Source organism: Lactuca serriola, chromosome 8, assembly GCF_051521515.1.
Source record: "Lactuca serriola cultivar US96UC23 chromosome 8, Lser_US96UC23_V15, whole genome shotgun sequence".
Classification (NCBI taxonomy): Eukaryota; Viridiplantae; Streptophyta; class Magnoliopsida; order Asterales; family Asteraceae; genus Lactuca; species Lactuca serriola.
The window spans coordinates 66,128,593-66,154,527 of NC_136415.1; the positions used below are offsets into that span (position 1 = coordinate 66,128,593).

Genomic DNA, 25,935 nt, shown 5'->3' on the forward strand with positions numbered 1-25,935 from the left:
TTATATAGATACCGGAAAATTCATATGTTGGCCGAAAAATTCAACTTGGCCGACTAAACCTACAATAGTCGGTCATAATGGTATAGGTGAACGCAAACAACAAGTTCGATGGTATATTGGGTAAAAAAAGGACCAAATGTGAACAAAATCAACAGTAGGTTACCTCCTAAGTCATTTTCTCTGTAAATAAATGATAATATGATCTTTGAATGTAAAAGAATTGAAATTATTCCTATTAATATCATTAAAATGGATCTATTGCATGAATTAACTGTTGTAACTATCCTAAAAAACAAAAAGGTACGGAAAAATAGGGAAAATGACTCAGGAGGGTAGCCAACTATTGATTTTGTTCACATTTGGTAAATTTCCTTTTTTTTACGCAATATGTAACATCACAAAATATTCAAAAATTTTAAACCTTTCAAAACAACGCTTTTTCTAAAGAAGTGTTTACAAAGATAATTGTTCCCAAACATTATTTAAAATCAGAATCGTTTTCGACATAGTTTTCAAAACATTCATGTTATCATAGTTTCCCATAAATCATAAGTCCAAAAACGCGATGATGTGTACGGTCATGCCTTCGCCTTGCCACTATCCACTGAGGTACCTGAAACCATAAACCAAAACTGTAATCACGAAGCTTAGTGAGTTCCCCTAAATTACCAATACACAATCAATAGCACATATATAAAAACAACATATTATGGGTCCAATCAACCATCGGGTTGGAATACCCCAGACCCTCAACCATAGGGTTGGAATGCCAACATACTATAGGTCCAATCAACCATCGGGTTGGAATACCCTAGGCCCTCAACCATCGGGTTGGAATGCCAACATATTATGGGTCCAATCAACCATCAGGTTGGAATACCCTTGGCCCTCAACCATCGGGTTGGAATGCCCTGGCATGTTGGCTTACGCACAAAGCAGTGAAGCCTCAGCCACCGACCAAACATGTGCACACATAACAGATGATCATATAGCAGTCTACATCCATTCAAACAGATCTACATATCACTAAGCATAGCAACATCCTATCTACTAGGATATCGATCTAACTGATCATAACAACATAACATCATCCTATCTACTAGGATATAGATCTAATAGATCACCACTATACTCAATCATACGATATAACAGGATAACAATCCAAAGGGCCGACATTGGTGCCTTCGACTTGAAAATACAATGAGGAGAACTCACCTTACAATGTCGAACCACACTGAAAAACCTTCGACTGCTGGCTCATGAAGAATGTTGAACTATCACAACAAAAAAAAATATTCAATTAATCAATTGGATTACCATCCTTGACTTATGATCCATACTTAGGGTAAATATCCATTTTACCCTTTCCTGATTTGGGCCAAGACCCAAGTCCAAATCTTTGATTCAAAAGCCCAAACATCTGAAATAAACATCTAAGGCTCAAATATAGCCCAATTTTCCAAATTGAGCCTAATTCCTTTCATGGGTCTTTTCCCAAGAACGCCCAACAAGATATAACAGCCCAACAACGAATTCCAAATGGCCCAACATGGCCCAACACAACCCAGGCCAAAATGAAGCCCAAAACACACAAAGGCCGAAGTTTGCTGAGTACACGGGGCGTACTCAGCCTGTACGCTCAGCGTACTACTTGTGGGGGCTTGTACGCGCAGCATAGATACTTGTACGCCCAACGTACTCACCAGCCCAAAGCCAACCTCCAAATAAGCACGCAATCCGTTAAGACTTGGGTTCACACTCAGATCTTATTCCCCAAAGGTGGTTAATCACATAAAGTTGCCAACTTTATGTGCGTGCATGGCTAAATGGGGATCTAGAGCGCAAAAGAGCTTAATACTTGACTTAAAACATGCATGGAATTATAACCACCATAAAGTTTGCACCTTTATGCGCAAGAGACCCATGAAACAACCAGATCTACAATTACATGCTTCACAAATGACTAAAACTCCCAATCATCAACCAAGAGGGGTCAAAATGACCAAAAATGAACCAAGAAGGAGATATATGAAATGAAAAGGAAAGGTTGGGACTTTATACCTCCTAAGCTACCAAAAGGAGGTGAAATTGATGGATCTCAAAGCTTTCCCTCAAACAATGAGTCTTCAAGCTCCTCCTCCATCTTCTAGATTCGCCAATGATCACCAAATCCTCACCCAAGGTTCAAGCACCCAACAATGGAGGCTAAAACTTGATTTTAGGGTTTCAGGGTCTTTAGAGGCTAATAAGGAGGCCAACCTAAGAAATAAGAAGGCTTAAATAAGGTATACATGAGGCCAAACCTTTGCAACCAAGACTGCTGACTACGCTAAGCGTACGCCAAAGTACGCACTGCATAACTGCCCTCGCATGAGTACGCCTTGCGTACCACCCATGTATCCCCCGCGTACTAGGGTTTTTCCCAAAACCCTAAATTATTCCGAAGGCCATAGTTTCTTTATTCTAAGTCCGTTCCGACGAACTTTATATCCACAGAAAGGTGGCGAGAAGCCCTACACTTCTAGCAACCCATCAAAACCTTGAAGTTTCCCGAACCAAGCCCAAAATTCATAAAGGACCAAGGCAACAAATTATAATTATACCCCTTGGGCTCCGAAACACCATTGACCACTCGGATCACTTAGACTTGAACACCCTCATCAAAAAAGGGCCAAAACCTTTCTTCCTCAAGCTCCCAAGCCTTATGATAACTGATGATCAGGTCGCAGTCCCGGAATAATGAAGCGACTCGAAACCAGGTGTTACACAATATACCATCGAACTTGTTGTTTGTGTTCACCATAACCCTTTTGACCGCTATCACAAGTGATAGTCGGTCAAACGGGTTATGGTGAACACAAACAACAAGTTCGATGGTATATTGTGTACAAAAAAAATGACCAAATATGAACAAAATCAGTAGTTGGTTACCCTCTTGAGTCATTTTCCCTATTTTTCCAAAACAATGTTTCATTTTATTTTACTAAAGAAAAGATTCGTGTATAGTGAATCAGATCCTATCTTTAAATTTTACTCATTGTCCTCTTCTCCTCGTATCAACATTATCATTAGAAAGGGTCCATTGATACTCATTATATATCTCAAGTGAATCTATCTCTTGACCTACTAGGATATTCAAAAATGATAAAATATAGTTTTGTTCATGGATAAAGGTTTTTATTCACCATCTTTATCATTCTAACCAAATCCTATAAATGTCCTCCCTGAACATTAAAAAAAAGTTTGACAAGAGTTGTCATCAGTCTGATTAAGATGATCAACATCAACTTTAGCATTTGATGTTGATGTTATACATGTCCGTCGACTTCACATCCATACGAGAAGACCTAAACATCAAAAGTTAATGTTTTTATTACAGTTGTTTGTACTTCGATTTGCACTTGTTAAACGATTTTGCGAATAATAATTTAAGAACCCTTTTATTTCCCCAAATATGTAATTGGCCTTGACATATACTATCTCATTGATTTCCAATTCATATTTTTCAACTCATTTGTAATGGAAAATGACTTAGGAGGGTAACCAAATGTTGATTTGTTCATATTTGGTCTTTTTTTTATATGCAATATACCATCGAAATTGTTGTTTGTGTTCACCATAACCATTTTGGCCGACCATCACCTGTGATAGCCGGTCAAAATGGTTATGATGAACTCAAACAACAAGTTCGATGATATATGACGTACAAAAAAAAGAGTAAATTACACGAATGGTTCCTATGGTTTGGGGTAATTTGCGCATTTAGTCCCTAACTTATTTTTTTAAACTTGGAAAGTCCTTACTGTTTGTTTTTGTTGCGCTTTTGGTCCTTGTCTTACCTAAAAAGACTATTTTGCCCTTGACTTTTTAACTTATTTAAATAAACACACCCTAACCCCACCCCCACCTCACGTTATCTTACTTAAAAAGACTATTTTAATTTATTTAAATAAGGGCATAATAGTCGTTTAAGGTAAGACAGGGACCAAACACGTAACAAAAACAAACATCAGGGACCTTCCGAGTTAAAAAAAATAAGTTAGGGACCAAACGTGCAAATTATCCCAAATCATAGAGACCATTTGTGTAATTTACTCCAAAAAAAAAGATTCGAACACTTGGTTATACCCTGAGTCATTTTTCCGAAAAAAATATTACTGTGATGATAATCTTGAATCTAAAGAATAATAATGAAAAAATATGAGTACCCGTCATTTTTTTGAAAGCTCCACTATTTTGATTGTTTTTTGACCCTTGGATGTGTTATTTTTTTTATAAGATCTTTAGATATGATACATCAAAGAAGCAACATCATCTACTTGTTTATACTATATATCAATATATGTTTCAAGTGATTTATTTCTGAATATCGCTCCCAACTATAAAAGATGTTTGTTTTGTTCTTTTTGTTAAACTATCGAGTGTTTTTATATAAGGGGGTAATATATCAAAAATACTATTTTATAAGGTGTATATGTCTATATGAGGAGAAGTATTTACAAATTTACCACCTATAATGTGGTTGCTGTGGCTGACAGAGATTGGACGGTTGAGATCAAGTGTGTGCTGGTATACACAGTAAGTCTACTGTGGATAGACAACTTTGGAACGGCACAAAACTATCCGGTTGGAGTTATGGAGTACGTATCCTATGTGTGTCAGTGTATTTTAATTGTAGTGTGTCTTTGCGATCAACAAGGGGTTCCATGATCTGATGTTGCTTTTTGCTGAGCTGGATTCCATTCATAGGTCGTTTTGTCATTAGCAAAAATTACAAATTCAAGTGATAATTGTTAAGTTAGTTTGATAGTTTTAAAATGTAGTTAATACTTGGTATATGTATAATTGTATATATCGATTAGTAAAAATTAATTGATATTTTTATTTTTAAAAGTTGTATATTTTATTAGTCACGTTACGGGAGAAATTACAATCGAATAGCAATAATTTTGTTTTTAATCAAGAGATGTAGTTTATGTCTACTTTATACCAAGAATTTTGTATATATTCTTTTTAAATATTGACATAACATATTTGTCCAATTTAATTTTAAAATCATATATTTATTGCTGGTAATAAATTTTAAAATATCAAAATTTGAAAATCCTTATTTTTAATATATTTTATAATAATTTAAAAAATATCAATATTATCCCTAGAGATGCACACCAAAACCGAATTCGGTATGGTTTTGGATAAATTAACCTATTGCTTATATTTTGCTTCATTTTAGATTAAAGATCATAAGTCAAATAGTTTAATAACAATGAAAGTTAAGAATTAAATAGACTTTAAATCAGTCAGCAAGACTTCCTAATGATATTTTTTACAGTTAAATTACATCACGGTAATAAATAATAATGTTAGGATGTGAGTAGAGTTATTTGCAGGAGCTATTTGTGATTGGCTTATATATATATATATATATATATATATATATATATATATATATATATATATATATATATATATATATATATATAGGGAGATGATCAAATGAGAACACCTAAAAGGTTGAGAACGCGAGAACAATTCTAGACCAATCATTTTATAAGGGTATATTAGTAACTTTAAATAAATATTAATTAATGATTTCCTAAAATCTAGGAATAATGATTTTAATTACCTAAAAAAATTAATATTTCCTTTTAGTTAATGAAATATATAAATATATTTTTTTATGATTTTTCCCAAAAATAATTTATGACCGTTTCAAAAAAATTACCTAAAAAAATTAATATTTCTTTTTATTTTAAATCTGAAAAGAAAATCTTAAAAAAATTATTATTCTCTACTATTTCATGTTTTTGTTTTTCAATCCCAAAAAATTCAATGCATTTTTCATCAATTGAAAATAAAAATAGTGTAAAAATTATCATTTCTTCATAAAATGAATACCTCTAATTATAAATAAATACATTCATTCACATGAATACACTACTATTCATAAATAAATACAATCATTCACATATGAATACATTGCAATTCACAAATGAATACATTGTTATTTATAAATTAATACACATTCTATCATATAATGAATACATCTAATCATAAATAAATACACTCATTCACATTAATACTACTATTAATAAATGAATACAATCATTCACACATAACTACAATTTTATTCATAAATGAATACACGTGCTGTTTAAAAATAAATACAACCATTCATGCACCCCCCTTCATGATCCGTTTTTTTATTGTCTATCGACTAGAGCAACATCAAGAGTGAATCGGTACTGTTGAGTTCATCGTAGCCCAAGGTGGATTGAAGGCTTCCTTCCCGTCACTCCCTTTACTGTCGCTGCCAAATCAAACAAGAAGAAAAAAAAAGACGGAACCCTTACCTGTTGAATAAAATACATTTCTATTCCTTCCAAGTTGTTGAAGATGTTCATTCATCCTTTGTCATTACAATCATTTAGGTCATCCGTATTTACTCGACCCATCTAAAAGAAATCAAAGAAATTTTTTGTATTATTGTCAACAAAGTGCTTAACTCATTAACCACATACACTTTTAATCAAAAATTAATAAAGAACAATTATAATCATCGACAAGAAATAAATCTATATTAAAAAACAAACAAAAATACAAATATGCACAGATGAATAAATCACATTCCAAACGCCTCTTATAGACTAAAGAAGTATACCTCCTTAACGATTAAACTAAAAAAACATTGCATTCTTCATCTTCTTCCTATTCATTTCAAGCAACAAAACAACACCAAAATCTATTGATTAAGCTCATCCATTTCTATTAAAAAGCAAACCCAAAAACCCACATCAAACTCCACAAATTTCAGTCAAAACAGAAGATAAAAAAGGGAATCAAACAAACACCCACAAGAACAAAAAAAAGGGAGCCCTTACATATTGTTGAATCGGTGCAGCCCTTCTCGATCACCAAATAACCAAATGTCGAAACTTTGTCATCGGAAGCCAATTGCAACACAAACAGGGAGAATTCCCATCGATTTCCCGTAGATTCCTTCACTTCTTGAATGCATTTCACTTGTATGTAAAGAAACAGTAGGAACACAAACTATTTTTGACAACCAGGTCCGCAGTCGGCTCCTTTTCCCTGCCCTAATACCACCGTATCGCCACCCCTGCTACATTCTCCTCCTTCTCGATCTCTCTTTCAGTCACACCCATTCTTTCCCGCATCTTCTAATTCTGTCTAATAACCCACTACATCTAATTTCTCTCAGGATCTGTCGTGCTCACCCCCACGATCGGCACACATTGAATATGCGTGTGTGTGTGTGTCTCGTTGATTCCCGATCGACCAAACCCACTATAGCCTGATCATGTTTAATTTGACTAATTTCTGCTCCTTCTGTTGCTTCCATCCTTCTCCATTTCTTTAATCGAACCGAGAATCGGTGGTCTTTTTTTCCCCTCCTCTTCGCGATCAATCTGCCACCACCGAACCCTCCTTCTTTCCCTCTGTTGTTCTTCATTCGCTGCCAAGAATAACCACCAGGAAGGTCTGATTTAGACGGATCCATTGAGACCGATGTACAGATGAGGGAGGCTTGCCCTAGGTATAGAGAGAAAGATGAAGTCGAAAACGGGGGAGTGAATGATAAAGTCGTAGGTTTATACAGAGAGAGATTGAGAGATTTTAGGAGTTGTTTAAAATAAGGGAATGATTAATTACCATGATACCCTTTTCTTATTTTTTTAATTCAAATTAACTGAATTTAAACATTTTAATAATAGCAAAATTTCTATTTAATTATAGCCTTAGATCTAAGATAATAGATGGATGAGATATGTTCTCGCGTTCTCAACCTTTTAGGCGTTCTCATTTGATCCTACTCCTATATATATATATATATATATATATATATATATATATATATATATATATATATATATATATATATATATATATATATATATATATATATATAGTCATAAACATGGATATATTTTGGATTCTAGAGCATATTTGTGTTTGTTATTCCTGACTTGATTAATAAAGGAATAATGACTTGATAGGGTAAGATATTTTTTAAAATGTACACATTTAGTCCTTATTCTTTTTTTTGTAAAATAAACCCTTATACTTTAATAATATGTACACATTAGGTCCTTTTCACCGGATTCTATAGGTTTTGCTGACGTGGAAGAGTTTATTTTACAAAAAAAAGAATAAGGACTAAATGTGTACATTTCAAAAAGTATCTTACCCTGTCATTTTCCATTTCTTTTATTTTGTTGAAATGAAATACCCAGGTGGCATCCACATATCCACAACGAGATTTTTCAAACTTTTATTCATCATGAAAAAGAGGGAGACCCCGATCTCCGACGAATCCTTTGTGTGTTCCTACACATCACTGGTAGCAATGAGGAATGATGACAAAAACGAAGGGGAGACAAGAGGAAGTAGAAACGATAGTTGGCAGCGAGGAGTTGCTTTGGTAGCCCCCTCGTCGATTATTTCTTCTTTTTCTGGCAACATATCTCAAAGTTGGAGGCAAAGAGAGACAGATCGGAGAAACACAACAGATAAAGGATGTTTGGCTGTTGCTATTCTACCAGAAGGAAGAGAGACGAGAAAGAGAAGGGTCGCCGCCCTTTTCTTGTTGCTGGAGGATCACCCACCTCCGGTGACTAAGCTAATTAATTGCTATTTAGTGCCACTTGTGCTTTCACATCAGCAAAACATGTAGAATCCCGGTGAAAATGACCTAATGTGTACATATTAATAAAGTATAAGGGTTTATTTTACAAAAAAAAAATAATAATAAGGACTAAATGTGTACAATTCAAAAGTATCTTACCCTATCAAGTTATTTTCCCTAAAAGAAAATTCGTATATGACTGGTATACTGGGTATAGCCGGTCACAAGGATTGCATTATTACAAAAAATAAAATATAAGAGTTTATTTTACAAGAAAAAAATAATAAAGACTAAATGTATACATTTCAAAAATTATATTACCCTATCAAGTCATTTTCCTATTAAACGAGAATATTGAAATTCATTCCATCAACCTAAGATCTATTATGACACTTCAAGATAACTGCCAAATTATTTCTCAATTTGATTAATCAATGAATTGAATGATTGTGACGGGGTTTTGTTTCTTTTTTTTTTTTCTTGTTTGATGTAAAAAAAGTTTTAGTCATTGATAATGTCATCTGTCAAGTTAACAACTTCAAGAATGAGACTTGTAAATTAGAAAGAAAAAATAATTATAAATTTAATTTTAGGTAAATATAATATTTGAGAAATTTATGACACATATAGATGATATTTTCAACTTGAAGGATATAATAGTCTATTAATAAAAATAAGAATTTAAATTGATTATAAAATATTTAAGAATATTAAAACTAAAGATTTGAGCAAATTTAATATTTTGAGAGCTTATATAGGATAATATAATATTTAAACATTATATAGGATAATATAACATTTAAAAATTAGAGTCCACAAATACAAATATTTCAATGTTTAATATATATATATATATATATATATATATATATATATATATATATATATATATATATATATATATATATATATATATATATAATTCTCCCTATTAACTAATATAAAACAACCAACTACAACCCCACATATTGTCTTTCATTTTTCTTGTTGATTTCAAAGACTATGAAATTCCAATAAGGGTCTCAAAACCTACAAAGTAGTCATCATTATAGCTTTCATAGTTGAATTTTTTATATTTATCATTTGTTGTGCGTCAACCCTTGTAAGAGTATCCATAACCAAATTCTAAACGGGCAAACCAATATCCATCCCTAACAATTGGGTTGGATTCGGGTTGGTGGGTTAGTATAGATTGACCCAATCAAACCCATATAATATATGGGTTGACAGATTTATGAGTCACGGGTTGGAAACATCACTCCAACCCAATCCAATTCACATAACCTGTTTAAGTATAATGAGTTTGCGGCCACGAAGTCATTTGCAGATAACTTTTTATATGTTAAATTTATATGAATTATATACCTTTCTAAATTAATTAATAATTAGCATTTTATATTTAGCAGAATGAAATGAACAACCAAATACAAATCTAACATAATAACTTAATAAGAAAGAATTTGAAAATAAAATTCAACATAAAATCATAAAGTCATAAACTTATAAACATCTAAATGAAATTGAAAACATTCATGCAAAATACAATTGTATGGTATATTTCATTGATTCATATATAAAATTTATATATATATATATATATATATATATATATATATATATATATATATATATATATATATATATATATATATATATAGTGTAATCGTGTAACTAGATCCTAACCATTATATCAATAAAAAATATATTCATTCTTAAAAGAATACTATTATATTTAATATTAATGGTTTTTTAAGAATTCAAAAGTAAAAAAATGTTTTAAGGTTAATATGGACATTTTATGTATCCTTAATTTAAGCAACAAAATAACCAAAATTCAAAATAACATGGAATTTTAGAAATTGACTTTTCTTGCAAAAATCATAAACATTCTAGGATTCATTAAAACAACAACAACAATAATAATAATAATAATAATAATAATAATAATAATAATAATAATAATAGCATGAATTTTTATTCTTTAAATAATACGTTTTCATTCCTTTGAAAATACGTGAAAAAAACAAAGAAAATTTTGAAAGAATTACATCAAAAACAGAAGGATCCTATTAAATCAAAAACCATTTTTTAAAACTATTACATCCGTGAAAGAATTACATCAACACAATCCTCAAATAATTACATAAAAAACAAACGCATTCTTGACGAATGTGTTGTTTAAGCAGACAATTCTCACTCGTTATTTCTATCATTTTACTCATTCTTTTTCTTTGAGTAGCCTAGCAATTTGTTGATTCAGTAACATGTGGATTTTTTGGTTTAGCATCCTCACAATTTGGTTGTGGGGGGTTGTTGATCTCGAGTCTGTACTAAATAAAGCATCAATTCTTTTTAAAAAACCAAAATATTTAGCTTAAAAAAATAAAAGGTAAAAAATCATTCATGAGAAATGCAAAATTAAACTATCATATGTTAAAAAAAACTCTCAAAACAAAATCATATAGAACTAATTCGATTTTGTGAGTAAAAAATTAAGAAATTCGAACAAATACATTCTTAAAGAATGCTTGGGTGGTACAAATAAATAAATTCTTCAAGTATGTGTCTGGTTAGATTGAAAATCAATTAAATCTACAATGTGTAAGGGTGTTCAAATGTGAATATTCAAATTTTGGGATAATGGATTTTGTTATGTGAATCCATATCCAAAATTTCGGATATCCTAAAATTTAGTTATCCACAACTGCAACGTGTGAAGTTCAAGTTGTTCATTGAATTGAGATGAAATTGGAGGTTAAAAATTGTTCAAGTGGGTGTAAGGTTTTCATGTTTTTATTAAAGACAACAAAACCATTTTAAAAATGTTCCATTTTTAAACTTTGTAAATACTAAGGAAATCTATGTTGTCTTCTTGATGTTTGTTGATTAGTCATAATGTTATATATCCTTAAATGTTATGAATTTATGAAGATATAAGTCTTATCCATATTAAAATTCTAAACTAATGACTACTCTAGTATTCAGACCAGTATTAGTAAAGAAGAAAACTTGGGGAATTTAAATGTTTAAAACTAATAAATGAGTATCATGTATATATTCCAACATTAATTATTCAATCAATAAAACTAAATAAATACTAAAAAAATCATTTATTAGCATCTTGTTCTTTAAACAGAAGAAATCCTTATTAGTTTGAATGTGAAAATGTCACGTAAAAAGAAGGAAAGAATGAAACAGACAACCACTGAAACTGAATTCAAATTAAAATATCGAGAGAAGTAAGACCTAGATTCTTAGGTTTCGAGAATAAAGGCTAGGACAGGAAGACATATGCGTTGAAGGTTATCAAGAGAGACAGTGATCATGTCTAGTAGCCCCTGAGATTTTGCTTTTAGAATCTTGGTCTTCGTTATTTTCTTTGTCGTTATTCACCTTCTGTGGAGAACATAACAGTCGGAGATGAGGCTTCCGTTTACGATTTGGGTAAAAGAAACGTGTTTGGTGATGAATATGTATGTAAAGAAGGTAAAGAGAGAGAAACGTATACCATACGTATATTGTGTGAAATGACTAATCAATCATTTATTAATTAAATTTAAATCAAAAAATAAATATATAATGATTGGTCATGAATTATTTTCACATTTATACAATATATGTTTGGGTTGACGGACTGACCCGCAAACCAAAATAGCTAACCCAACCCAATTCATGAAATAAACGGATTAGTGGCTTGGTGGATCAGAAATCTCAACCAAAATCCGTTTATTTTTTTGTCGGGTTACGGATTGGATCGAGAACTGTTACTCCTAATCCAATGAGAAATAACATTTCAGGTTTTAGCTCCCACTTCACATTCAATAAACAACTATTCCAAATTTTCTGTATAATTTGAAAACACCAGGCACAATAACAAAGACACACCCACTCCTCTATGGAGCAAATTAGATTTTGTTAGGAGACGGTGTACAAAACTCTCAACATTAATATATTTATCTTCTAGATACAAAACGATTTCACCTTCTATCATCATTGATAGACACTATAATATAATCATGAATAAACTTTCTAGTATAATTTATTGTAATGTTATTCAAAACATCCAACTCCCAAATTCATTTATCTCGATCACCGGTGAGATTGCGATCCTTAGGAGGTGTTTGTTTTATCTTTTCAACCAACTTTTAGCCTTTATTTTTTCCAAAAAGTAAAAAATAAGGTAAAAAATGTTTGGAAAAGATAAAAGATCTTTTAAAACCAACTTTTCAGAAAGAAGGAAAATGAGCATTTGGAAAAGTCACCTATCCGTGACTTTTTGAAACTTTTGAAGCCCTTGACACTTAAATTACTCATATACCCCCAACTACCACTACCCTAATCAATAAGCCTTTGGAACTTTTAGTCATTTTACATGTAAAAATTAAACCAAACCTCTTTTAAAAACAACTTTTGACTTTTGTTTCTCAAAAGCTAATCCAAATCGATTTTTAAAAACATCTTTTGTAAAAAGTCCTTTTACAAAAATCCTTTTGCAAAAAGGACTTTTGAAGGTAAAAAGATATCCCAAACACCTTCTTAATAAGACCCACCAGCCCTTCTTGATGCGTTCCCGACCCCATCATAGATTTTGTGTCGCCAATTTCATCTTCAAATATTCCTGTTTTTTTTTGTTTGTTTTTACCAATCACTCGTTTTCGATTTCCAAACAATACAACTTATGTGGAACGTTACCAACCCAAACATCATTTAGTAAAATCCATATTTCCAGCCCTTTTTTTTTAAGATTGGAAAACGAGATAATACCTTTGTTATTCATCATAAAAGCCACCTCATGACCTTGAAATAGGGAACCTCCTAGCTGAACACTATCATTCACTTCCACAGAATACCTTCAACACTTTCACTTACAAAGCTCCATCTTCATTTACAAATCCACATCTCCATTTTTGAAGCATAACATAGTTAAAAGATTCCAAGCTATCAATACCTTTGTTCTCCTTAGAAGCCAACACTAGATCTCACTTCACCCAATGCATTTTTTTTTGAGAATCACCATTACCTCCCCAAGAAAACTTGGTTGCTTCGGGAAAATTCTTAACATGAAGCAATATCCAAATAGAGAGAAGTTAATTTGGAGTTTAATAAAATTGCATGGATAAGTTAATTTAAGTATCCATTGATACACTGTAGTATTTTTATTTAACCACTTGGGTGTAGGGTGTCAAATCGGACAGTCGTTCCATGTTTTTACCTAACATGACATGTCACGACACGACACGATAATGTTTTTTTAGTTAACACGAACACAACTAAATAAAATACGAAAAACACAATACCATGACAAAAATAGCAAAAAATAACTTTTTGCATAATGTTATACATAAGTTCTTGTAAAAAAAATTTGAACATGAATAACACGAAAAATAACATAAAATATCATAGAATGCTACTAAATATACATGACTTTTGAACATGAACATGAGGTTTTTATCTGTTATCGTGTCGAAATCTGAAAAGGACACGATATCGTATTTTTTATACACGACACGAACATGATTTCGAAATTCGATTATGTTTTAATTTCATTTTGTGTCATATATTTGAATTGTGTCGTGTCGATTTTTACACCCTAGTTGGGTGTCAATTTATCCATTTTGTACAACTACGATCTTCAAAAGCATATGGTAATGATTAAACTGGTTATGAGTTGATTTTTTTTTTAAATGCAACTTACAAGTAATTATGGATTTTAAATGTATAAAATATGATTGATTAAAATAAATATTTATGAAACTCGCATCTACCATTCCTGACAAATCCTTTAACTACTAAAGACAATATAAAAGAGTTATAATAAAAAACAAAAACAAAAGTATCTTTCACTTAAATAGTCAATAATTTCACATATATTTGCATATATATGCGGAATCAATAAGTATGGAGACAGAGAAAAAGTCATTTTGGGCTTAGAAATGTTATTTGAACATTTTACCACAAGAAAAGTTCCGAAGTTTTTTTTTTTAGTTTTGAATTTTTACATTTTACCACAATATAAAAATTCGAAGAAAAAAAGACACTTTTTTGTTGTCGAAATGGCCTTTAAAAATTTAACCCCAAAAAATAAATAAATATATAAAAATAAAAAACCTAGTTTATTTTATTTTGGCAGATAGCATCTACAAAATCTTTTTTCTTTAAAATAACATCGAATCTTTTTTCTTTAAAATAACATCGTTTTGTGATTTCGCTAATTGGCATTTCGCAGAGCATCTGCGAAAATAGTGGATATTTTTATGATTATGCCACTATTTTTTTCAAAATATTAAATGAGATTTAAATATACTTCTCTTTTTCTCAAAAATTTCTAGTTTTGATTTTTGATAAAATACCTTAATTAGACTGTCTATGAAATTAAATAACAATAGAATTTATATCAACAGTGATATTATTATAAACATAAAAGAATGCAATCATCTGAGATTTATAAAGAATATGAACACCAAATCGTAACAAACACAAACACAACCAACACCTAAAACAACTCCTCCGAGTTTTACAATCATACAAGCACCATGTACAACTTCTGTTTTTAAAATAACCAAAGCAGAGACCTACCTACAGGGTTGAGAAAAACCACATACATTTTCTACAACCCCGGAATCGGAATCACGAAATCGGAATCGGAATCAAAGAAGCTGCCACTCATCTTGCGCAGAGCCCTCCGCATCATCAACTCCATCAAAGGAATCAACCTCCTCTTCACCCCTACTTGTGCCACCTGGCTTTGCCAGCTGGCGCGTCTGAGTCACTGTGAATAGCGGTGCCCCATTTGATTCCGCTGCTAATTCCGATGCCCGCGAACAAAAATCTTGAAAATCATCTGCACACAGAAAAAAAAAAGTTCAAAAACTGAATTCTGGAATCGTTGATTCCATTCCTTCTCTACCTTTGTCTCGGCAATAAAATCCAATAGCCAGTGATGGATCGATGGATTCAAGTGGAATCTGGCGTACAACACTGGAATCAACAATTTTATTTATAGTTAGACGCCACATTATGAAAAGGGATAAAAAGTTATAATAAATTAATATCATAATAAAAATAAATACATACTTGCAATGATACGAAGAAGTATCAGCCTCCAAATTATCCTTGCTTATATTAACAGCCTAAAGGTATATAAAATAATAATAATAATATAAATCGAAGAAATTATGTTTGAGATTATTAAAAATAATATAAAAATTAAACCTGTTGAACTTCATGGGGATCAAGATAAAAAGCTTTATCATCCTGAACACCAATGATATAAGTTGAAGCACCAGGTCTCCCACCCAATATGCCAAGGCTTTGTGGAAATGTAAATGTGGCTGCTAACAATGGTAGATACCTGGTGTTACATAATTACATAACAAGTTAAAAATACAATAACAAAAACATAAAATTATAAAAATTTAAGGAAACATTACCTAGGATTTACTTTGTCAAGACCAAGAACCAAAGGAACAAGCAAAAGCAAAGGTGAAAATTCAACTTGGTTTCTTGAAAACTGAGAACATTGAGTTGAAGCATCTTCAATGCAAAGAACAGGGGCCCCACCACGTTCCCCATCTTCATCACCAGAAACAACATAAATAGCCATTGGAAAGGAGTTATCTTGAAGGTTATTTTCGTCAATTTTTTTACGTGCGAGTGTTTCCCATGTGCGACTCATTGCGTATGGGCCCACCCATGATCCTGGAGCAAGGGCATAACCCTCTCCAGATTGAAGGAGATTGTGAATGGAGAAAGGTGAGTCCTCTGAATCACCAAAATTGTGTAGTATTGAAATGTAATCTTCTTCATATGGCTGCATTTGTATTATTAGCAAAAAGAGTAAGGGTATAAATGGTATTCCAGTCGTTTTACTTTTTATAAATGATTAGATATACATATATACATATATTTATATGTATCACACCTGTTGTGAAGGTTTTCTCCAAGATCTTCCTAGTTGATGTACTACCAATGCCTAACAAAGAAATATAGAAAAACTAAGTAAAGTTGACATTTTTTTAATCTAAATACGTTCAAGTATATATAAAATTGAGTGGAAATGAAAACAAATAAAAACCTGAGCAACAAGCATTTGACTGCTTCGAAGCATACAGCCCCAATTTACATCACTTGTGTACTTTGAATCACCAATAGCAACAAAACCTAGATGAAAGAAAAGCTATTGTGTTTATATATATGTAATCATGTAGTAAGTTTAATAATCATAAAGTAAAAAAAGAAACCTTTTCGGTATGTCATCAAGATTCTTGAAGAAAAATCATGAGAAAAAGCAGCATATCCATAGGTATGAACAGGTTCTTGAGAAGGGTCTTGTAGACAAATTTTGTAGCAAACACCTAGAAGCCAAATATCACTTATTGAGTTAGAAACATTGGTTTTGTACCCCAAAACACGTTCTTGAATTCGCCTCATTGAGCCACCATTCATGACTCTCTTCACAGCTGCAGTCCAACCATGGGTTCTAGTGGTGGTGGTGGTGGTGTTGGAGTCCTTCTTTTGGGTGTCAAAAACTGAAAAGGCAGATCCCAAGAATCCTGACCACAATGATGATGATGATTTTGGGGATTTGTGAGTGCTTGATCCTGCTTCAGAATAGTTGGAGGAAGAAGAAGAAGAACCACAAATTCTATGATCTGGAGAATCAGTTGAACTTGTATAAGAATTTTTTGAAGAATCAGTCCTCTCATGTATATTCTTCATTACCTAACCATGAGCTGCACCACAATGATCAAACCAGCTCCTAGGAGCAAGAATATCTTGAATTTTATGAGTGATTTGTAAAGTGTATTGATGAAATAGGTTTATGGAATTGAAAAATGAAGAATAAATGGAAACATGTGGAAGTAAATAAGTAGTATATTTACCATATAAAACTTTGAATTCAGTTCATGTTTCGATAAAAAAGTTTGTAAATTTATAAATTTACCATACTAAATTTCTTATACTTATAAGTCTCTAAAACCTAGCATTCCTTCAAAGGACGATATATTAATGTAGGCATCATTAATAACATCTGAATCATTAATAACAATAACAGCCAAAAGGCCTAAAATAGACAAACTGTATTCTATGAGAAGAGATGAGCATTTATAATGCACAAAAATAGTGCAAGGAAGGACCGATCAAGTATGAATCAACATAATTACACCCAATTCCAGCCATCGTTCATTAATTTTCTACAAGAAAAACAGAATTAACTAGCAGACACATAGGCAAATAATCAGAAGCAAAAGCACGGAAACGATTATACAAGTTGAACAGAATCGAATTTCATCAATAAAACTATAGAAAAACACCAGAAAAATCAAGAACTTACTGTTTGTACCGAGCTTCAAATTATAACAATCAGAAAGCAGCCTATGAAACTAGCTCGTAACAAATCGAACCGATTAATTAACGCTACAATGAATTCTCTATAATAATTCGAGAGAAAACTTAATTGCGAGAGAGGAGAGAGGTTTCTCCGTAGATTTGGAACCCTAAGTATACGTATCTCACCATTGTTGTATCTACAATCAATCAAACAATTGAAGAAAGGTTTAAACGCTTACGCTAAATTTGACAACAATGGCCACCTGCACGTGCAAACGCGTGAAAGCGACGTGCTTGAGTTTTAACGCCTACGCTACTTCGTACGTGTAATACAACAATGTTAGGAATTTTTATACAAATAATTTTTCTGTATAGATTCTTCAAATTCTCGATTTCATACGAATTTCAGGTTTCGATTTCGATTCAATAACTAGATTCTGTGAAAATCAATTTCAAAAACTCGATTCTGTGAAAATCGATTTCAAAATTGGAGGAAAAAAAACTCACCGACAGGGAATGGCCGGAGGAAGGCAGCGATCGGTGGTTGCTGTCGCCGATGGTGAGGGTCGGCTCTGAATCTGTGCGTCGATTGGAAGGGAGATGATTGCAGAGGCGTGACTGAAGGAGGAGCGTAGCAGAGGGCAACAGATGGCAAGCGATGTCTTTTCAGATACGTCGATTTCAGAGGAGCCGCCGACCATCAATTGAAGGATTAGAGGACCGATGGTGGTGGAAGGAGAAGCAGGTGTGATTCGCTCAGATGAAGTGGTGGAGTCGATTGAAGGAGAAGGAGAAGCGTAAGGGCCTAATGGGCAAGCGTGTGTGTGTTTGTGTGTTTTACATTCAGACTACTCCCAAGTCTTATTCGGTTAAGATGTTTATTTCAGATTCAAGCAAGAAGTAAACAAACGCTAGTGCCTTCTTATTAAGAGGCAATAAAAAAAAATAAACAAATAGAACCTTCAAACCGTTAAGCAATTAACGTGTTTGGCTTGTCTTTAATCGGCCAGGGGCAATAAATAAGCACCTCTTTAATCGGCCAGGGGCAATAAATAAATAAAAATAAAAATTCTGAATCGTTTAGATCTATTTCATATGATGATCCATTCATTATTTTTAAGATTCCTATTTTTCCCTAACACCTCTATCGACCTTCTCTTTCACCCGTCACTTTTATCATTGGCGGTTCTCTTTTACCAACGACAAAAAATTCTTCCTCCACCTTTCTCTTTTAAGATCGAGGATGTCCATCGAGCATACCATCGTTGTCGACAAGTAGCACCGCCAAACAAGTAGGACGTGTCTCCGACATCGATTACATTGTAGAAAAGTTTGTAAAACCATCATAAACCTCCTTTTTTATTTTATATTGAAATTTGTGGATTATTATATGGTGATTTAAGACTTTCCTGTGTGGTAAAAAAATGGATGCAGAGGATAAACCTTCAACACCGTTGATTGAAAAAGATAACGTAAATGATTCTTTTGATAAACCACTAAGTCAATCTATTGTTAAAAAAGATGAAAGTGATTCAAATTCCAAACCAATTAAGTTACCTGTTAAAAAAGGCAACAAAAGCAGTTTTGATATGGTCAAATCTCAAGCAAAGAAAAAAGATAGGAAAAGAACGTAAAAAAAAAGGGAAAATAACGTAATTGTAACATCTGGACCTTTAAGGTATGAATTTTAAAGTAATTTATGAGTTTTTGGATGTCCACGACATGGCATGGCCCGCATGAGATGTGTATCTCATTTAGACGTCACGACGTGGCACTATATTGGCCACAACGTGGTATCTGGGCTTGGGAGAAAAAACCCTAATTTTCGGGCTTAGACCATATTTAAAGGAAGTGAGGGCTAGCGTTTGCTCCACCCTCAACCTCCATCACCTCCTAAATGTACCTTTGAGTAAACCCTGGCCTCCTTGGAGCTTATGGAGCTCATTTTGCAAGTTTTGGTGATCTTGAATGAAGAATAAAGAAGTTTGGTGCATAGATCAAGCAAGCAATCCATCCCCATCTTTGTGTGCATCTTCTGGACTCCTTGTAAGCCCTCAAGCTTCAATCTTTTTGATGTTCTCTTCTTAGATATAGGCTTAATGTCATGTTTTGCTTTATAAGTGAAGTTTAAATGGTTAGAATAGATAAATTTTGCTACTTTATGGCTCTCCATAGTCCCTTGAGCAATATACCTTATGGATCTAGAATTCGAGGGAGTTTTGCATGAAGTTAGACCATCTTTTTTACCTTTTTAACCTAGACATGTGGAAGGCATGAATGGTTCATGCATGTTTATAAAGCTTGGATTTTTGTGGACTATTAGGGTCCCTAGAAGCCTTCTGAAGAGTATGAGTTAAGGGATTAATGGATTAAGGACTAAATCCATTAAGTCATCCATGCAAAGGACCCACGACGTGACGAGTTGGCTGTCACGACGTGGGGAAAGAAGGATTCACGATTGTTTTGGTTAGATATTGCCACGACGCGGCCATGGGTTGGCCACGACATGGAGGTCAACTGTCGTTGACTTGGTTGAATTCTGGTCAAATTACTAGTCTTAGGGTGTGGACTAAGGTTTGACTTTGGGTATTTTGATAGCTGGGTTGTAGCACCGATTTCTGGACTTTTGAGTTGTGGTTGTTTGACTGCAAGTGTGAGGTGTATTCTCACTATACTATATAGGATACTAGTTGTCTTTGTGATACTTGCATGGAAGACCATGGGGGTAGCTCATGGTAGTTACATGGAAGACCATGGAGGTAGCCCATGACAGTTGTATGAAAGACCATGGGGGTAGCCTGAGGCAGTTTTGTGACATCCCCATTTTCACGGCCAGAAAAGACCGATTTTGTTTATGCTTTATAAAAATCAGAGTATCTCCTTTAATAAAAATGTTGCGGAATTTGTTCCCATAAAAACATGATAAATACGTTATCAAAGCATTTCCGAAGAAATGTATTTTTATTCATTTTAAAACCTTGGGATGTCATCGTCAATACAGAAACATAAGCATAAACAGAACTTACATTCATTTACACTAGTGATCTACATATCTTTTAAATCTCTCAGTGCAAAGTAGATTCGTAACGAAACCAGTGATACAAATAAGCTGGAGTGGGTCAGGTTGGAAAACCTGGTGAGTACATAGGGTTTTCAACCCACAATAATATAATTATTATGTTTAAACGTCAAATAATCAACCCAATTACCCATCCCCATTATATTCTTTAACCTTAGGGTTCTACCCTAAGATTCAGCTATTCCTCGTTTATTCATTCCTAAGGATTATCCTAAGGAATCGGCATGAAATCAATCGTTCTCAATGACACAGTTGTCATGCACGGCTACTAATATTATCACTTAGGCGTAGCTGCCAGAATCGTGACATTTTCTATGAGGCGCTTCTGCCGGTATTGACCTTTAAACGCTATTGTCATGGTCATGAGGCTCTATATTAGGCGCAACTGCCAACACTGTCCTTAGAGCGCAACTGCTAGGACGTTTACTGTAGATCTGAAACATCAACAGGTTGTGGTGCAGCTGGCAGTGCTCATCTATAGGGTACTAGGTCCATTGCTGCCAATGTTCACCTATAGGGCACTAGGTCCATACTACTAATGTTCCTCTATATCAGCTTTCATCCCTCATCATTCATCTATCCATGTTTTATCCAACACATTTTGTAGATATAAAATACGTATACAGTTTAAAACATTTAAAACATGTATAAAAATCTTTCATCAAATATAGACAGCAAGTATTCAGGCAATATGCACACCCAACACGTAATTTGAATAAAATACTTCATATCTATGTGTAAGATGAAAGGGACTATGCACTCACTTGAAAGGTGGTGACTCGGTACTCGAACAACACTTCGTTATCTCAAAACAATTTTTCCTTCGACAAAACCTAGTATCAACATCACTAGGGTTTAGTCTAACGTTAACCGCGACTAATTAATAGTCTGGCTATTATTACTATTATATAAGCGCGACACAATACTTTTCACCCACTATATACAGACGAGGCCAGACATGGAACACCGGTGGGCATGATCATTTTGGCATATAAGCACTTATGAATCCAGCAACCCAAGCGGCCCTCCAAACCGGATCCCTCATACCGCGAGTGGTTAAAAAGATATTATAACGACACTTACATAAATCATAATAATAGCCCTAAATAATTATTATAAGGTCCTAATAACATTACTATATTTAAGTAAAAGCTATATTAAATATAGTATAGACGTAACTCACTTACAGCGGGTTTTTTTTTATTAAAAACTGGGCTTCACTGGAGCAGCGTTTCCGAGCCGAAAGCTTTTCTTCTTGGAGCCGTCGGGCACTCCGGGGCTTCCTTATCGTGCTATGGAGGTTCCCTATGTCACACCCCAAACCAGAATGGTGGAATCGTTCGATGGCGGATGACTTCATATAGTATCGTAACAACTGAATACATAGTAAAGAAAGTAAAACAACCATCATATATATATATATATATATATATATATATATATAATTTAAAAGTTACATTGCTGAATGATACTTGTTTCAAAACAAATTACAATATGATGATAAAATTGATGGTTTTTGGCCATAAGAACATCCTATGTGCTCATGCAAACCCTAAAGCTTGGATCTAGGTTTCTCTATTTGTACATGCAATTCATCCAAGACTTTAAACCCTAGATCTAGCATGTGATAATCAATATCAACATAAGAATGGGGTTTAGATCTTACCTTGATTGTTATGTAGCAATAACAATCTCAAATCCTCCTTGTAATGGCTTTAGAAAGCTTAGAGTCACAAGTGTCACTCCTCTAATGGCTCACAAACACCAAGAGCAAGAGGATGAAGAATGAGAAGAGATGAGACACCCAAAAATGGCTGGAAACCCTAATCAATTAGTTCACCGCATTTTTGAGTCTCAAGGGTCCTTTAAATAGTGAGGCTATTAGGGTTATCTAACAAGAAAACCTTAATTTGACTGCTTAGGCCCTAAGCAGCCCATGGACTCCCTCCTTTGAGGCTTGGACGATTTCTAATGGGTTTCCCCTTAGAATTCGTCCACTCCATCCTCTATGGAGTCCATTAGCCCAATATTCAACTACCACACAATTGACAGTTCTAGTCCCTTAAGTTTAATTAATATCTTTTAGCCACAAAATTAATTCTTAATTAATTGTTGACTAATATTAATTAAACAATATGATTTCTCCTTTAATATATTATTCTCATAATATATTAATAAATCATAATTAATCCTCTCTCTCCATAATTCATCCTATCAAGTTGCTTTGGTGAAGGCAACCCAAAAGGACCATGCACCATCGGGTCAAGTACACATTGATCCAACAGTCTCCCACTTGGATAAGTCTAATAACTATTTTGCGTATGACTTCAGATCCTGATCCGCAATCGTAGCTTTCAAAAGCCGCTGTCAACTCTGATCCTATCAGAAGCACGTCCTTTAGATAAGGGATCATATATTCCTCCATTCTAGATATCGTATAGACTGAGACATGGATTTAAATCATTCTCCCTGTCTATGTGTTGTTTCCCGATTTCCGATTTATGACGACTGACAATAGACTACAATTGAACACATCAAATTAGTCCCAGCTTGGCCAAGCGCTTAGGTGTCATCACTAAATCATCGAGGGGCCCACAAATATCGCTTTCATCCCACTTTGGATAAAAGGAACGGATCACACACAACAATATGTTTTATAACACCAAGTTACTGGTGCGTTTACATATTATCAATGTGTAACCGACTCGCAAGATACAACTCACACATCTCGGTTTCAAGAATATAATATGTTATCGTCTCACCAATCACTCGTGATAAAATCCATGAAGTGATCCAAGTGAGCGTGGGTTTAATCCAATGCTCAAATCATATTCACAAGCACTCATGAACATTGCAGCAAATATTTGCTTATGTCTAATACACTTTAGACAATCCACACATTCACGACAGGCTTCATTCATACCTACTTCCAACATATGAACGACTGTGGACCGTTTGAATAATTTGATTATTCTTAAATAATTTAATTATTCAGGAAGTCAAAACATGCAAAGTGAAACACAAGAATAATACTACTCCCATATGGCCCCAAACTCTGGGTATAAATAAAACATTTTTATTTAATCACCATATTGATTACTCATTATTTGTTGTTTCAGGATGATCAACTTCTTACTTGAATTATAACAACAATTCTTCCATGCTCTTAGCATGCACACTATATTTACCTATGGTCCTTACTTTGTGAAATAGTATAATTGAATAACATTTTCAATCACACTCATTTCACAATTCCTAATCCAATAGTGTAAAAATACAAAATTCTTGCCACTACTAGAATATGTTAGATTCTAACATTTTATGCAACAGTCCTTTTCGTAATGTCATGGCACAAAAGTCACCAAGACTCGGCCAATGAAATTACAAAAATACTCTAATGGAAGACAATTCCATAGTGATGAAGTCTCACATTCAAAGTACATTCCTTTGAACATCCTTCTTGCATAAAAGTTTCGAGACATTTATTCTCGATATCCAACTCCCAATATGGAAACGTTTCCATATTTTCCACATGACAACTCATTCTAAATAGATTCTTATCTATTCATAATAATGTCAATATGGTCCATCCATGACTATACTTTCAACTGTCCACAAGCGACCAATCCTTGGCGAACCTTAGATTGTCCTTGGCAGTTGTTTAATTATTTTAGTCAAAACCAGTTCTATTTCCTTTTCCCCTCTAAATGCCCCAAGCATTTGGAAATTTTAGAAGGTCAAAAATTATAGCATATGCAATTGATCCTATACCCGAAGCGTATGGGATGCAATTCATAAGAAAAACATGATACTTTACCAGTTTCTTACTATAATATCGTCATAATATTTCTATTTGCCGTGTTCTCAAAAATTCGAACTATGAAGAGGGATGTCGTAATCATAATCGTATTTTGAGAATGCAAATAATAAATATATACTTGACTAAATACAATTAAATTTCTCGATCGAAGTTTTTAGATTGAAATTGAAGTATAACATTCTCTCCCTTAATTATAGCAAAAACATCTCTTCAACCCCTATAACCTTGCAAAGTGAAACTTTTGTTTTTCTATAATTAATATTGCAACTTGCAATACTTAAATAATATTCATGCTCCTACTAACGTGATGATTATATTCATTCCAGCATAACCCTTATGCTCCCACTAGCTTTGACACGTATTTAGGAACCAACTAAACTTCTAGGAATCAATACTTATTGACTTCCAAAGTTCATTGTTTCTAATACGATATGCTTCGATAAGACTTTATCTAAGCTTCTCAAAATCACACACGTTTCCTTAGACAGCTCATATCTGTGTCTAAACTAATTCAGAACTTATCTTACTAAGTCCTAAATGTTCAGACTAATTGCCAAATCTCACAATTCGAACTATGAAAAGGGATGTCGTAATCATAATCGAATTTGAGAATGCAATTTACATAGTTGCTATCTCCTTAAAATCTCTCTTAGTGAAAGCGTTTCCTCACAATCATTTTCATGAAGGAGAGAAACCTTATGACACTTAGATTTTATGGTGTATGTGTTCCTATCCATGTGAATTTGCCATTATCATAATCGAAAGATAATGTTTGTGGCAAATTCAAACTCTTATGGACAAAACTTGTTCATTCTTAATTTCTTGCCATCAAGGGTCCCACCATTGCTTCCAAGTTATTTAGAAGCTCACCTATGCCAGTCAATGTACTTTCATTGAACAAGGTGTTTGCCTTATCCAGTCTATTGAGAACTCGTAGAACTCATATGCATAATCACTCAACAGGATTGGCACAAAAATAGAATTTTGTCAACTCGATAGGTTACAAACCTCAAGTTGTGCGTTAGTGTTTACTCTTGATTAATTTTTGAATCCTTTCAA

The 25,935-nt window shown here is 33.3% G+C and overlaps 1 protein-coding gene across 7 annotated transcripts; it reads right to left on the reverse strand.

Annotated features, from left to right (window-relative positions):
- Positions 1–15,035: 15,035 nt before the first annotated feature.
- LOC145065963 (cysteine protease ATG4-like) lies at positions 15,036–18,866 on the reverse strand. 7 transcript variants are annotated; one of them, XM_079013093.1, is made up of 10 exons: positions 18,485–18,866; positions 17,982–18,174; positions 16,888–17,298; positions 16,722–16,807; positions 16,569–16,619; positions 16,078–16,457; positions 15,860–15,998; positions 15,722–15,777; positions 15,555–15,625; positions 15,036–15,488 (listed from the first exon to the last, which is right to left on the reverse strand). In XM_079013093.1, the coding sequence occupies exons 3-10, from the start codon at positions 17,090–17,092 to the stop codon at positions 15,295–15,297; spliced, it is 1,182 nt and encodes a 393-aa protein (XP_078869219.1). In that variant the 5' UTR covers positions 17,093–17,298; positions 17,982–18,174; positions 18,485–18,866; the 3' UTR covers positions 15,036–15,294. The 7 variants fall into 7 exon arrangements, with proteins under 7 accessions (XP_078869219.1, XP_078869217.1, XP_078869216.1 ...); XM_079013091.1 differs by having other exon boundaries at positions 16,888–17,379; XM_079013090.1 differs by having other exon boundaries at positions 16,888–17,405.
- Between the last annotated feature and the right edge of the window lie 7,069 nt (positions 18,867–25,935).

What these genes read in the sequence shown, in the direction of transcription:
- LOC145065963 (XM_079013092.1), bottom strand. Translation starts at nt 17,365, where the DNA reads ATGAAGAATATACATGAGAGGACTGATTCTTCAAAAAATTCTTATACA. An exon ending in GTCAAATGCTTGTTGCTCAG is followed by an intron (nt 16,620 to 16,721) that starts GTTTTTATTTGT and finishes TTTCTTTGTTAG; the next exon opens with GCATTGGTAGTACATCAACT. An exon ending in ATTTTATTGCCGAGACAAAG is followed by an intron (nt 15,489 to 15,554) that starts GTAGAGAAGGAA and finishes TTCTGTGTGCAG; the next exon opens with ATGATTTTCAAGATTTTTGT.